Source organism: Struthio camelus, chromosome 2, assembly GCF_040807025.1.
Source record: "Struthio camelus isolate bStrCam1 chromosome 2, bStrCam1.hap1, whole genome shotgun sequence".
Taxonomy (NCBI): Eukaryota; Metazoa; Chordata; class Aves; order Struthioniformes; family Struthionidae; genus Struthio; species Struthio camelus.
Window position 1 is genome coordinate 113,792,258 of NC_090943.1, and position 14,526 is coordinate 113,806,783.

A 14,526-nucleotide genomic window follows, 5' to 3' on the forward strand; every position below is an offset into this window, starting at 1 on the left:
AGGTTGTCATTTCTTCCCTCATACCAGCTTTGGCAGAGGTGTTTGTATCTGGGCAATAATGGAAGTTGCACCTCCCCCGAATGCCTTAGGTCTGCCTTATCCTGGCATACTCCTCCTTTGTATTTCGCTGTGGCTGGGTGCAAAACAACTGAGATGAGCCAATAAAGATGGGAGAGGCACTGAGAGGAAAACTGCAAAGGACTGTTGAAAAATAGAAAGGTAAAACCAAAAAACAGGTGAAGAGTATTAAAAAAAAAGGAGTGAAGCCATGTGGGACTCATCAGGTAGCTATCAAAATAAAAGATAGGTTTGGAAGTAGAGAGTAGAAAATTATTTGAAAGGAAGTGCAACTGAAGGAAACTTTAGCCAAACCTATTACTAAAAGAGGTTTCAGTTTCACATCTGAAAGAGCAGGTGACTAGAAAGTAGGTTGGCTGAAGAGGAATGGGAAGCCTTGCTTTATTTGCTTTCATGCTTCCCATAGTTTTCTTACTGCTTGCATGCAAACCTGGTCTCTGAAGATGTTCCTGCTACAGGTTTCTGCCGTTTTGTTTGGGTTTTTTTTTAATCAGCTGGCAAAAAAAAAAAAAAAAAAAAAAAAATCCCAGTTTTCCTCTTTTCGGAAAGAGGGGATTAGGCTTTCCCCACATCCACTCAGGTTTCTTTCTTTGAAGCATTCTAGAAATGCCCATCCTTGGCAAGCAAACATATACATAAAAGAGTGCATGAGAGGCAAAGCGGGATCAGAGGCCATTGTCAGGTAGGGACGCCACAAGTTTAGAATCTGTAGTCTGGATTTTGAATCAATGTGTGGAAAGCAATAAAGAGTCTAGCGGGCCAGATGAATAAATACTCAGTTTTTTGGGAATTCCAAGATTCCCAGTGTTTTTTAGCAGCTATCATCTATCTAATAATAGAAGCATTTATGAACCCAGCCATAAATGCTTCTGTTACTCACATACATTAAAAAAAAAAAAACCTGTATTAAAGTATACATGTAGTTCCACAAACTGTAAGCAGGCTATTTGGTCTTAGCTCATTCAGGAAAAGCTATGGTAGAGCTTTAAATGAAAAGGCTGTGCATAATAGCAGGCTCTTCCTCGCTCTCTGTAGTATGTTGTCCTGCCTCTTGGAGCTAATAGCCTCCAGCTTATAACGCCATCAACTAAACTCTTAACTTCTAATGGATTTTTTTTCCATGGATTTTGCTTTGTACCATATTCAAGGTTAATTTCTCATTAATGCATTTAGAGTTTTAGCTTATTCTTCTGTCATGCTAAATGCATAGCTACAGCAGCCCATCATTTATAAAATACACGGTTAGAGACAGTCTATCGCCACATCATGAATTCTTTTTGCAGCACTGGCCCTTTCAAAGAATGGAGCCCAGTGACTTTGTTTAAAACTGACTCCATCATGACCCTTCAAAACATAACCAGCCAGGCTCTTTGAGTCTCTGCCTACACACCGGTGCCAAAGGCAGTTTGGTTAGCATGTTCTAACAACCGCCTCAATCCATGAAGTCACTGTCTATGAGAAACATGTACTTGATTAAAATGAAATTAGTTCCAATCCCATGTAGAATAAAATTAATTAGGCAGACAATTTTAGCTTATATGATTACTATAGCTGCCTGGCTCATATTCTTTATGAAATGCTATCTTATTCCCTGAGCCCCAAATTAGCAATACATAAACATATCTTGTTAGGAGTGATGGATCTTTGGAAATTACACTAGTATGTTTGTAAAGTGCCTTTTAAGTATTGAGAAATGCTTTTACTTAAAAAGCTTTTTGGAAGGAGAGAAGAAAAGGAGTGAAGAGTTCCTGAAGCATTTAAAGTCTGGATTTCCGGAGGGTTTTCCTCTTTGTTTGCTTGTTTTGTTGCCTAGAAACTGACCTAAATAGGGCTCCATGAAGACAGAGTGTTCTCTGGTGGAGGCTCTCCAGTGGAGAGGAGCTGTTTAATTGATATGACCAGAAGCATAAAGTATGCACAGAGAGTGAATACCCAACATCACTTTGTCAAGGCAGCAATTCAGCTAGGTAAGACCTTTCTGCTTTAACGTTAGCGTAAGGAGATTAACTGTTGTTCATCTTTCATTTTGCCAGCTGTTTCAAATACTGTGGATAAACGCTCTTTGTATTTTAACCTTAATCTGCCCTGTGATTTTAATATATCTGGATAACAAGGCATCCACAGGTGTGGTGAACATACAAACCCGAGTAATGAGATACATCAACAAGTAACCTATGCCGCCTCTCTCACCCTCTTTTGTAGAGTATCTGAATTTCAGCTACATGGGCTAGGTGGAATGGAGTCACAAATCAGAAGCACCAGTAGCTGGTGGTAAGCAGAAAGACAGAAGACCAGCAAGATACCGGGGTGCCAGTTTGAACCCTGAGGGTCCTTAAAGAACATATCACAAATGGATAGACTTCATTTATATAAACTGTGATTATTCTGCAGCAAGTGACAAAGTCACATAGCATAAATCCTAAAAACACTAGCCTGTAGCTCACTGGATACTTACACAGCAGTGAGTTCCCACAACACTTGGACTTGAGAGGATGCTAATCTTTTTTATTTTGTTTTGCTATTAGAGGATTGAATTCAAATATAATTGTTAATATTTACTTTATAGAACAGTTAATTCTTTTTCTTCTTTTTATTATGAATAAATTTTGTTCCTGGCAGCTCAGTCTTGTACACTCAGTACAGAATGATTACTTCAAACGCACAAGTTTTTCTTATTCATAATTCGATGAAAATAGCGCAACTCTGTTTTGTAAATTTTCGTGCCTGTTTTACTTCTTGTACAACTTTATGGAAGACAAATTTTGTTTGGAACAAAAAAAAAAAAATATCCCAAGCTAGCAATCTCTGTGTTCAGACTCTTAGGCCAAAGTCTTAACTAATTACATTTGTCTCATGAATAGAAATGGCCTGATTTCCAGAAGTGCTGAACATCCTCAGTTCCCAGTGACCTCAATGGACTCTGAAAAGCACCTCTAACATCTGAGATTCATGGTCATTTTCTTGTTTTCTTGAAATAAGGATTTATAAGCCTAATTATTAGAAATCCAGATTTGAGAATCTGGCCCGGAAATTTTCTCTTTTCCTAATTTCTTTATTCATTGATTTCTTCCTCCTCATCTTCAAATGTTTCCTCTCCATCATTTGCTGTAGCTTCTTGGTATTGCTGATACTCAGAAACCAGGTCATTCATGTTGCTTTCTGCTTCTGTAAATTCCATTTCATCCATTCCTTCACCTGTGAACCAGTGTAGAAAGGCCTTTCTCCTGAACATGGCAGAAAATTGCTCAGAAATCCTTTTGAAGAGCTCTTGAATAGCTGTGCTGTTGCCAATGAACGTGGAAGCCATCTTGAGACCACGAGGCGGTATGTCACAAACTGCTACCTTGACATTGTTTGGGATCCATTCCACGAAGTAACTACTATTCTTGTTCTGGATGGCCAACATCTGCTCGTCAACCTCCTTCATGGACATGGGACCGCGGAAGACAGTAGCCACTGTCAAATATCGCCCGTGTCTTGGGTCACAGGCTGCCATCATATTCTTGGCATCAAACATTTGCTGGGTGAGCTCTGGAACAGTGAGCGCTCGATATTGCTGGCTGCCTCGTGCTGTCAAAGGAGCAAAGCCTGGCATGAAAAAGTGAAGGCGTGGGAAAGGGACCATGTTTACTGCCAGCTTCCGGAGGTCAGCATTTAGTTGGCCTGGAAAACGCAGGGATGTAGTCACTCCGCTCATGGTAGCGGAAACCAAGTGGTTTAAATCTCCATATGTTGGAGTGGTGAGCTTCAGGGTGCGGAAGCAAATGTCATACAAAGCTTCATTGTCGATGCAGTAGGTTTCATCTGTATTTTCAACCAGTTGGTGGACTGAGAGAGTAGCATTATAAGGCTCCACCACTGTATCAGAAACCTTTGGAGAGGGCATGACACTAAATGTATTCATTATCCTGTCCGGATATTCCTCTCGTATTTTGCTGATGAGAAGGGTTCCCATGCCAGACCCTGTCCCTCCTCCCAGGGAATGAGTGAGCTGAAATCCTTGCAAGCAATCGCAGTGTTCGCACTCTTTTCTTACTACATCGAGTACGGAATCAACCAACTCTGCTCCTTCTGTATAGTGTCCTTTGGCCCAGTTATTTCCTGCACCAGTTTGTCCTAAAATAACACAAGGGGGACAGAAAAAATACAAAATTATTGATAGGGTATGGTACCTGGATGCATGGTGGATTCAGATCACATCTATAATAAAAGCTGCAATAGTTCTTTCAGGTAGTTGTACTCTTCAGTTTTGTTTACAACTATCTTTGGAAATGTCAGCAGAAACATTTTATATCGTCTCCTTTTGCTTCAAATCCTTGGTAGTTTTCATTTATGCCTTTTTGCTGAGTAGCTTTTTCTTTTTCGGTATTTAACTTTCTATAAATGCAAAGATGGACTTGACTTTTTGTTTTGAAAGCTTCCACGCTCCCAATCCTGCTTATTCCATAAACATGAGGAGACTGTTTACATTTAAATGCTTTCTGTTTATAAGGAACATGAGGTATACAAAGCTAAATCACAGATAACACATTTCTAAATGAAAGGTTCTTGGACTGTTCCTTTGAGCTGCTACTTTTACACAGGAGCCACTGTTGTCACTCAAGGATGAGGCTGGGCTTAAGAAATGTTATTTAACTTGTTATATCAGCAACTATATTAATATTAATTAATGGTTACCTATCCTGAATCAAAATGATGATCAACAGAAGCTTTAAAGGTGTTACTTTGAAATCCTGAGAGTTGAGTGCCTTTTAAATTTTTACTGGTTTCCCTAGGAATTCACTATCCTTGAGAATCTGCAAAGCACCTTGCAAAATTGAATTACTAATGTTTAACGAGCCCTTCGTTTTCTCCTCTGGCCTCCACTTTCCTTTTATGTGTTCTGCATAATCCACTCAATATCTTATGGTCTTGCCATTCACCATTTCATTATTATTTGGACAACAAGAAGGATTAAAAGGGGGACCAGCTTTTAATACTCCTGTTCCTCACAGTATCTGCTACTTAAAGACGCTGCGCAAGTGAACTCAACAAGTTGAGTGAGTGGCAGTCTCGTGAGCGATACATTGTTCAACTACGATGCACTTTAGTCTCACTGCATCAGAACTTGGTTTCCTTATGCTATACTTGGTTAGTTAATGCATTTTTCTATATGTTGCTGTATTTTCCTCTCTTGAGAATCTAGGAAGCTCAGCACTTCCTGTCCAGCTGGATAAAGTACAAAATAATATCCTTCAAAAACTAAATGTGATCAAAACTGTCTGCAGTGTGCTTGAACAGATCCCCCGCTACAGATAGTGCTGCACATCAGTCTGCATACTAACAAGGAAATAGCACTCCAAGAGGTGGAAGGATCCTAACAAAGCCAAATTCTGAGAATTTAGGGCTCTATTTTGCAGATTGCCCCTTGGGTAAACATCCCATCCACCTACTCCAATGGACAGGGAGATATGGAGAGAATAGAAATAAAATACAAGGAGAGTAGAGATTGGGAATTAATCTCGCATGGTAATTGACTCACAAAAAATGGGCAATTGTGTGTTCACAGAAGAAAAAAAAAGAAGAATCAGCAAGAGCTGACTCTTTCATTCTATTTCCTTTTGCTTAGTTTGCAGAGTAAGTCTGCAGATGAAATGCATAATACAGGCGTGGACCTGTACTCTTCCAGACCCTCGACTGCACTACACTCCCCTGGTGTTAAAATCTGAGTCACTCAAACTCCTAGATGCCCACATTATCACTGCTACCTCTCTCTAGCGCTCTAACACCACCTCTGTATTTCAGCCACAGTGTTTAACTGGTGCAGTGGTGGCCTACACCAGTACTAATGGTTTCTCTTGAGCCAACACTATTAGCCACTCACATGGTTAACATTGCACTGCACCACTAGCTCACCACCTGCCCAGGTCCTCCCATGCTTCTGTTTGCGATTTCTTCCAAAGTGCATGCGAATGCTCAGTAATGTGATGCTTCAAGACCCACTGTCTCTACGGCACTGTAACAACACAATCAGTGTTATTACTTACTAATCGGTGATTATCAGTGTACAGTACATAAACAATAAGCCGTGGAAGTTCCCGACTTCCTACTCATGACAATACAGTACAGTGTGGAGAAGCCATGGCTCTGCTGAAGCTGCTGTGTATCTGGAAATCTTGATCATGACTTTGTGCAACCCTACTGGATGCACCTCACATAGCAGGTACCTATCAAACCTCTGGAAGGCTTAGACAAAGGCAAAATCATCAAATTCCATCTGAGCTAAATCTCTAGGTGAAAACTGAGAAAGTGTCCACAAAAATCAGGACTTGCAGCAAATTTTACTAACACTGGAAACTCTCTGTTGTATGCAACCAGTCTCTAACAAATTGCCTCTGCCTTTTCTCACTGTGCGTTTTCTCACTGTGCATTTAACAAGATCCAGAGGAAGTCTACAAGAAGCAGTCCCACAACTGATCCTGCACTCTTGATACCTCCAGGTACCACGTGCTCCTACCACTTCTTTCTCCAGTGCATTGGAGGGCTATTACTAATGCTCAAGTTGAGCTGCACATATATAGAAGCCGGACAGAAATTGTCTGACAGACAATTTCTTTTTTAATCCCTAAAACAGCAACTCTCCGTCTTGCAATCTTCTTTCATTCCTTTCCTCTCTCCACTGCTATAATAACAAACAAACTTGCGAAGAGAGACTGGAAGTCTGCGCGCTAATGCCTAGAAGCCCAGTGTGGATAGTGTACGATCTAAAGAGGGAAGGATAGCTCCTTTGACTAGCCGACAGCCATTTTGTGGTTACCCCTACCAGTTCAGACATAACCTAAGTTGAAGTGATATTTATGCAATAGAACTAGCAAGGATGCAGATGAGAAAAGAATGAGAAACATAAAATGTAGAAATTGAAGCTGGTTTAAAAAAAAAAGAAGCTGCATCAGAGATCATGGCAGTTCCTTGTGGGCAGTTATATGCTGTTAGAAGGCCAGGAGACCTGCTGGTTCTCCTACAGGGAGCTCATTCCACCTGTGCTCCCTCACCTTTTAGAGCACTACTTTGTTAATGCAAACATTAAGGCACAAAGATATGTTTGTGTCCATTCCAATCTCCTGCTGGTCAGAGCTGAAAGCCTGAGCTGAAATTCCTGAATCCGGATGTGTGATTGGGGCTCATATCCAGAGAAACTGAAGGCACTCAATACACCTGAATGGAACTGTCATTAATGATCTGCAGCTGCTCACCCTGGGGACACCCAAACATGTATGCATAAATAAGCAGAGACTGTAAACACCTCCATCAGAATGAGTCCCAACAGCCTGGCATACAAGCAAGCATGGAACTGCTAACTTCTGCCACAAAACCCTTTGTGGGCCCAGGCTAAATTTTTAAAAGAGAATACAAAATGCTCTGTTGGCTTTTGACATAGATCATTACTTCAGCATTCAGGCAGCCATTCTGCATTATTCAGCAGGTTGGGAGGACGGTGCCTGATGCTGGCAGGCAGCCTCTGTCAGATACCAGTTGATCACATGCTGTTAGTTCATTGTTAGCTTGGCAGGAAGGGAGTACAGTGAACAGGGCTATTGTTGAAGACTCTCTGAATTGATTTTGCTCTGGTTTTATTGGAGGCATGCCAAACAAACATCTGATTCAGATATTTTGAAAGGTCAGGTGAATTCATTTTCAGGGGGCTGCTGTGGGTCTGTTTAGAGGAAAGGGAGTGAATGGGGAAACCTGAATATAGAAACATACTATGTAAAGATGCCTGGATCTATGTCTCCCCCCACCCCCAAGCTTATTTCCACTTATCATAATCTAAACATCTTTTGAAAGAGACCCTTAGCAGCACTGCCATGGAGTATACCGGAGAAGAGGGAACTGTTACAAGTTTTAAGTCTGTTAAAGGCTGACTTTGCTTCTTACTCCCCACCCAAGCAGCAATGATCTGGGCTAAAGTTTGTTTCATACCTCCCAAATAATGTTTATCTTTCCTCTGTCTGTCCCTGGCATCGTTCCTTCCTTATGTTAACAGAATATACTAAACTAAGTTGCAACCTAAGCTTGCCTTGGCAGGGGGAGGATGGTCTTGTGGGTAATGCAGACTTGGAAACCAAATGGAGATGACAGTTCTCATGGTAACTTTCATTTGGACTTCCTGTTTGGGCAAGTGGATCACTTAACCTCCACACACTGTTTCTTTGGAGTGAAGGGACTGAAAATGTTTCTGTACTTCACATTATTGGGATTAAATTTCACAGTGTGCTTGTGCATTTTTAAGTTTAGATGGAAAGTACTACAGAAGTGCAAAGTAAAACAACAACACCCACAAAAAGCCCCTCCAAGAACTGCAAAATCAGAAGTTCCTCACACGCTTTCAAGTTCCTCATTATGTCAGAAAATAACTGAATATATATGACAGTCTTTTCACCTTACTGTTAGTCTTCCTCCACTATTTACTATACTACATTGTAATGACCTGCTGAAAAAGTTAAATAAATTACATAGCCTCTCAACAATGCCATACTCCAGGATTTAATGTGAAATCAGGTTAACTGTGGTTTGACTGGTTTGTGGTTGAGGTTCTCTCCATTTTCTGCAGAATTTCCATGAATTTTTTTGTAAATAAGGGGGTCTCAGAATTTCCTTAGAGCTCATGTATATTGAAAGCAAATGTAAATAATCTGAGTATTACAGGAAACTTTCCATAGTTTGTTAATTGAAGGAAAGTGATTAACAGAAGAATGACTGTTTCAATTAACAGGATCTTTTGGATGGTTGTCTTATGGCTAATTGGAATTGCAATGTTAAACTATCAGATTTCTCAGTGCTAATGATGACCTTAAGCTGTCTGGAATATGGAGAGACAACATAGCTTGAATGCTTTTTGATCATTTGCTTGGTAATTGAACACCTGCTGGGTATTTTTGTTTGTATTTTTAAAAGTGACATTTACATACCAAAGATGAAATTATCAGGTCGAAAGAGCTGACCAAAAGGACCAGATCGCACACTATCCATGGTTCCCGGCTCCAAGTCCACTAAGACTGCTCTTGGTACGAATTTCTGGGCTACAATAGAAAGCAAGTATGACCTTAGCGTTCTGATGTAAGCTAAATCTCTTATAGCTTTCAAAACATTCTATCATTAGTCTAGTTTAGGATGCACATATATAAATACTCCTATACAGGAAATCATAATAAAAAGAGTATCATGGGAACACATCAGTTCTACTTGAACAGACTTTCAGTCTTTTGGGTTTTGGTCACATGGATGGCACATTGCTTTTTGAAAGCTTTTTTAGCAATAGATACAGGGGAGGGAAGTTTCTGATTTGACATGTTCTTTATAAGAAGGTAGCATGTTCTCTTCTGTGTATAATGGCATGAATGGAAGGTTTTTGTTCAAATAATCCTAGAATGCTCTATAAGCTTTATGCCTGAAGAATCACCTCCACTAAAACAGAGCTACTTGATGTAGGTGACACATCTACAGCTACCACAGAGGAAAATAGATTAGCACAGCTACCACAGAGGAAAATAAGGAATTCTGTTTCCAGTGGAAGCTGTTGGAGGAAGCTCATGTAAATAATAAGTGTGCTGGACACAAGTCCAGACACACTTGCAGGTTCATGTCAGCAGACTGAATGAGCTGTGATCCCCATTTTGCAATGTAACACCCCCCAGCACTAGACTGACCCACAGGATTTGGGCACCTTTGGCATCTTATTAATGATTCACCAGTGAGTCTTCCATTACCTAGGGCCCAACCCTCAGTCCTGATATCAGGGACTATGTACTGCAGATGCAGGCTTACATGACCAACAGCTTAATTCAGGGCAACAGCTTAATTAATGATAAGACATCTGAAGAATTAATCATATGTTAAAAGTGCAAACACCTATTGTAGCGTTAGCTAATAAACAAACTAATTTCCACCTCCAGCCTGTAAGGCCATGCCCATAGGGGCAGCCCCTCTGTGACTTCTCCCTCTCTGCTTTGGGAGATAACAGCAGATGTTGGAGGGTGAGGGCAAGTGACAACAGCAGCCACATGTGTAGCAAGGCTTCATGAACCTGCTGCTTCCCAGATCCCTGGGCGCCCCCTCCCCCAGGGGTCCCCTCTCCCACATACCCCTCCCCATCCCACACTTACAAGATGATTCATTATAGTACACATTGATCCTTTCCAGCTGCAGCGCTGAGTCACCCACATAGCCTCCGGCTGGGTCAATGCCATGTTCATCGCTGATCACTTCCCAAAACTAGGAGGAGGAAGAGGAGAAGTGGGACGGGAACTCCCCACGGAGCAGCGGGGGCCCGGCCCGGCCCGGCCCGGCGGGGCCCCGCGGCAGCTGCCGGATTCCTGCCGTGCCCGGGCCCCTCCCTGCGGCCCCGCCCGCGCCCGCGGCGCACAAAGGCCACGATTTGAACGCCAACGGCCGGCGGCCGCCGCGAACTTTGCGCGGCTGTGCTGGGAGCGGGGCTGGGCGGATTTCTTTTCCTTTTTTTTTTTTTTTTTTGGGCTGCCTTTCCCCACTTTCGGATCACTGCCTGGCCAATTTTAAATAAATAAAATCATCCCTCCCCACACCCCCTTCGGTTTCAGTGTATCCCGAAAGCCTTTTATGGTCACAGGGAGGAGGTGAGATGCGCGGTGCCCCCCGTATCCCCAGCTCCTCCCGCCAACGGCTCCCTCAGCCAGCCGGACACCCCAGCTGCCCCGCGGTGGGGGAAGGCGGTTAACCCCCCCCCACACACCCCCTCCACACACACACAGGGCGAAACCGAGCGATGTCAGAGAGACGGGACAGCGGCTGACCCGGCGCGGAGCCAGGGCGCATCGCCGAGCGCGCTGAAAGGCTTCAAAAAAGCAGCGGGGGGGGGTGCAAAAAGCAGGCACCGCTCGCTCACCTTGGTCCCGATCTGGTTGCCACACTGGCCCGCCTGGATGTGCACGATCTCCCTCATGGCGATGCCCCCCTCCTCCCCCCGCCGCCGCCCCCGCACGCACCACACGCCTCGTCTCGCTGCGCTTAACTATGCGCGGCCGCTCCGGTCCGGGCGGCGCTTTATGGGCTGCGCGGCGCCAGTGGTAGCGGCGGCGGCTGCGGCGGCGGCAGCGACGACGACGGCGCGCCCCCCTCCCGCCCGCCCGGCGCAGCTCGCCCAACGGCCGGCGCCCTGCGCCAACGGCCGCCCCCGCCGGGGCCCGCCCTCACCCCGCGGCCCGGTCAAAAAAGGGAGGAGAGGGAGGGGGATGTGCGACGCCATGAGGTTTTATAACATTAGCTCTGTGTCCGCGGTGGAGTTCCTCGCTATAACGTGCCTGTCCGGAGCGGGGGTAACGGGGGTTAGCGGCGGTAAGGGATAGTGCTGAGGGCCACTCCCTGCCCTTGGGGAACGGCGGTTTTGAACGCAGGCAGCCCCGCTGTCAGAGCGGCCGGGGAAGGTCTGGTCAAGTTTCCCGATCCTGCGGCTAGTTGCGTGTCTGCTCTAGGTTAAGTCAGGCAGGACCTGTTCTTAACGGAGCGCTCTTCACCGCGTTGGTGTCCGCAGTGAGACTCCCAGGTAGCTCTGCTGCGGAGCTGGCTCTTCCTCACCCGCCTCTCGCTTCTAATCTGAAATACGTTTGACAAGCACAGGTGTGTTATCTTCACCCGGGAAGCAAGCCCTGTTCTTGTTTCACGTATAGGCAAATCATTGCCTTGCCCTGTTATTCTTCCCTGGTCGTTTTGGCCTGCTGTCCCTTCTGCATGGCAGACCGCGACCTTCAGAGGGGGAAGCATCCGAAGAGAAGGGTGGTCACTCTCGTCATCTTGCCGACAGCCTTCTTCTCTGTACCTCTGTCTTCTGAAGTGGTTTTTGCCAGCACATAACAAGCCGTGAAACGAAACGTAATTGGGAAGGCAAGCAGTCTTTGTGGAGCCGCTCTCCTGAAAGCTCATGTCACTGCAATACAGGGCATGCCCTGGAATATGCATAGTTTGAATAACTTCGTTTTCGGTGAAAAGGGAGAAAACATGTTAGCAAGAACTGCTGTATCTCCTTTATGATTCCTGTAGGTAACTGTTTGATGGTTTCCCAGATAGAAAAGTGCTGTCTAGCCTGGCTGCCCGTTTTAACGCCCGTGTGACTCTTCTTCTGTGGAATGCCATCGCTTACCTAGCTATTCTAATATATAGCCCTGGCAGGAGGCAGTCATCTGTCTGTACGCATCTTTTCTGTCTGACCGCATCTCTTCTGTTGTGCAAGACCAGCCTTGAGGTCAGAGTTGCAGAACCTCCCTGTCCACGTCCCTGTCTTATCTGGCTGATTAAAGGTGACCCAGCTAGGGCTCTCCAGGAGAAGAACCTTGGGAGCTCTCTGCAGTTCAGAATACAGTCAAGATAACCCCTACCAATTAATAAATAACTCCAAATAACCCCCCCTAAAACCCAAATCTATCTCTAGGCTGGGAGGCCCCTTCCTTCCTACCTGCCCTCACATTGCTGTGACATGATTGACGTCAGCTAGGCTAAGTACTCTGGGCTCCAACCTTGCCTTTACAGAAATGTTTTTCAGCAGGGCTAGCAGCTTGCTTCCCATGGCAAATGACCTCAGAGTAGTCCACACACACTATGCTAGATGGAGTCAAATGCCTTTTTGACAACAGTGAAGCAGCTGGAGGATCAGCATGTTTGTCTTGCAAGCAGCCGCTTCTGCAGGACTGGCTACTATGTGCCATTTTCTCTGCAGAAGGACTCAAATAAGTGTCCTTCTATCTGTGAGCTGCATTTTTTGAAGAGATCCATGAGCAAGCTATTTGCTCAGCAGCCTGTTTAGTGAGGTCATCTTGGGCTTTACTGGAATCTATACGTCCTTGGATATGCCCTCCAGGACTGAGTTTCCCACACTTTGCCGATCTTTCCATATACTGTTGTGAGGATCATACTTGCCTGATCAAATCATTGTGTCCTGTTAGGATCATTTCTGCTGGTACGTCACTTTTTAAAATTCAGTGTCTCGGTTACTCTCCCCCAGCATAGTCTAGTAAGTCTGTTTGAGTGGCCTTTGCTTGTTGCAAATCTCAGACCATGTAAATTGATCCAAAAAATCAGCTGTGAAAATGCACCTGTGGAAGACTTCTGTGAATAAGGTTTTTCAGCTTCAAGCCTTGGGTGTCAGAGCCAGGATTAGACTCCTCAGTGGTATGCCATCCTGTGTGCTGATGACTAGACCCCAGATCATTCTTATAATCATTATAACATTGTCTTTCTGAAATTATTATTTTTAAAACATATTTACTCTAGTGGCATAAAAGAACCTGGGCATAGTTCAAGAAGCTGTTACCTTATGTGATGTAAAAATATAAAACCCAAACGTAGTTATTAGGGGCTGCTGAATCCAGTAGCCCAAAAGCTTCATGCTCCCAGGCCCACCCAGCAGTGAGGCTGAGCGTGTAATCCCAATAAGCGCACACATGTACCCCACACACAGATACACAAGGCTGGCCACACTGATCAACACACACAGAAAACACAGCACTCATACAAACACAAACAGCACCAGCAACCTCATTCTGTTTCTCTGGCTGGTCAGGATGAAAGCCCATTGGTGGAAGATATATATACATACATACATACATACATACATACATATATATATATATATATATACACACACACACACATATATGTGATATGGATACCTCCAGTAGTTGGTCTTAGACACTCAGTCTCTTTAGCAGCTGGCCACTGGATCCTTGGTCTCTGTAGTTGTTGGCAGCTGTACGTGCAAGGCCCCAAGAGCCACATGCAAAACCCTTGGATCCCCTGGTTTTCCCGTTGCCTCACACAAAGAGCCACAAACATGCAAATGAGTCTCCCAGGCAGCTGGTCCAAACTTTTGACATGAATAGTTGCCAACCTCCCAGACCCAAGAGTCTCTGTGGTAGCTAGCTTACACCCCTTGCTCCCTCCAGTAGCCGACTCTCAGACCCCCTCTGGTTTCTCCAGCATCCAGCCCAAACTCATGGCTGCTCTAATACTTGGCTCCCAAGCCTCTTGCCCTTCTCACCAGCTAGCCTGGTTTGATATTTGCTAGGGGTTACACACTGACATGTAGACTCACACAATGGGCATGCATTCTGGTCTCTCCAGTTGCTGGCATCACAAACATATAGCCCCTATGACTAGTGGCCCCGCTTCAGTTGCTGGCACTGAGACCTCCATACACACCTGTGCACAAAGAATAGTGAGCCCCCTCACCCAGAAAAATATGGATAAAGCAAATAATGGATATAGGTAGGCCAGTGAAGGTAAAAGATTATGTGAGGGAATATTGGCTAATATAGTGGAACCTTTAATCCACATGCCCCCCTCAACAGCTATATAGATCGTACCAACCAGTGTCCGTCTCCTTCCAAAGGTTCATGTACTGCCTGTGAGTAGCCGTTTGTCAAACATAAATAACATTTAGAG

The 14,526-nt window shown here is 44.4% G+C and overlaps 1 protein-coding gene across 1 annotated transcript; it reads right to left on the reverse strand.

Annotated features, from left to right (window-relative positions):
* Window positions 1-2,562: 2,562 nt before the first annotated feature.
* Window positions 2,563-11,249, reverse strand: TUBB6 (tubulin beta 6 class V). Its single transcript, XM_068932140.1, has 4 exons — window positions 10,979-11,249; window positions 10,221-10,329; window positions 9,027-9,137; window positions 2,563-4,194 (listed from the first exon to the last, which is right to left on the reverse strand). The coding sequence occupies exons 1-4, from the start codon at window positions 11,033-11,035 to the stop codon at window positions 3,131-3,133; spliced, it is 1,341 nt and encodes a 446-aa protein (XP_068788241.1). The 5' UTR covers window positions 11,036-11,249; the 3' UTR covers window positions 2,563-3,130.
* Window positions 11,250-14,526: the final 3,277 nt, after the last annotated feature.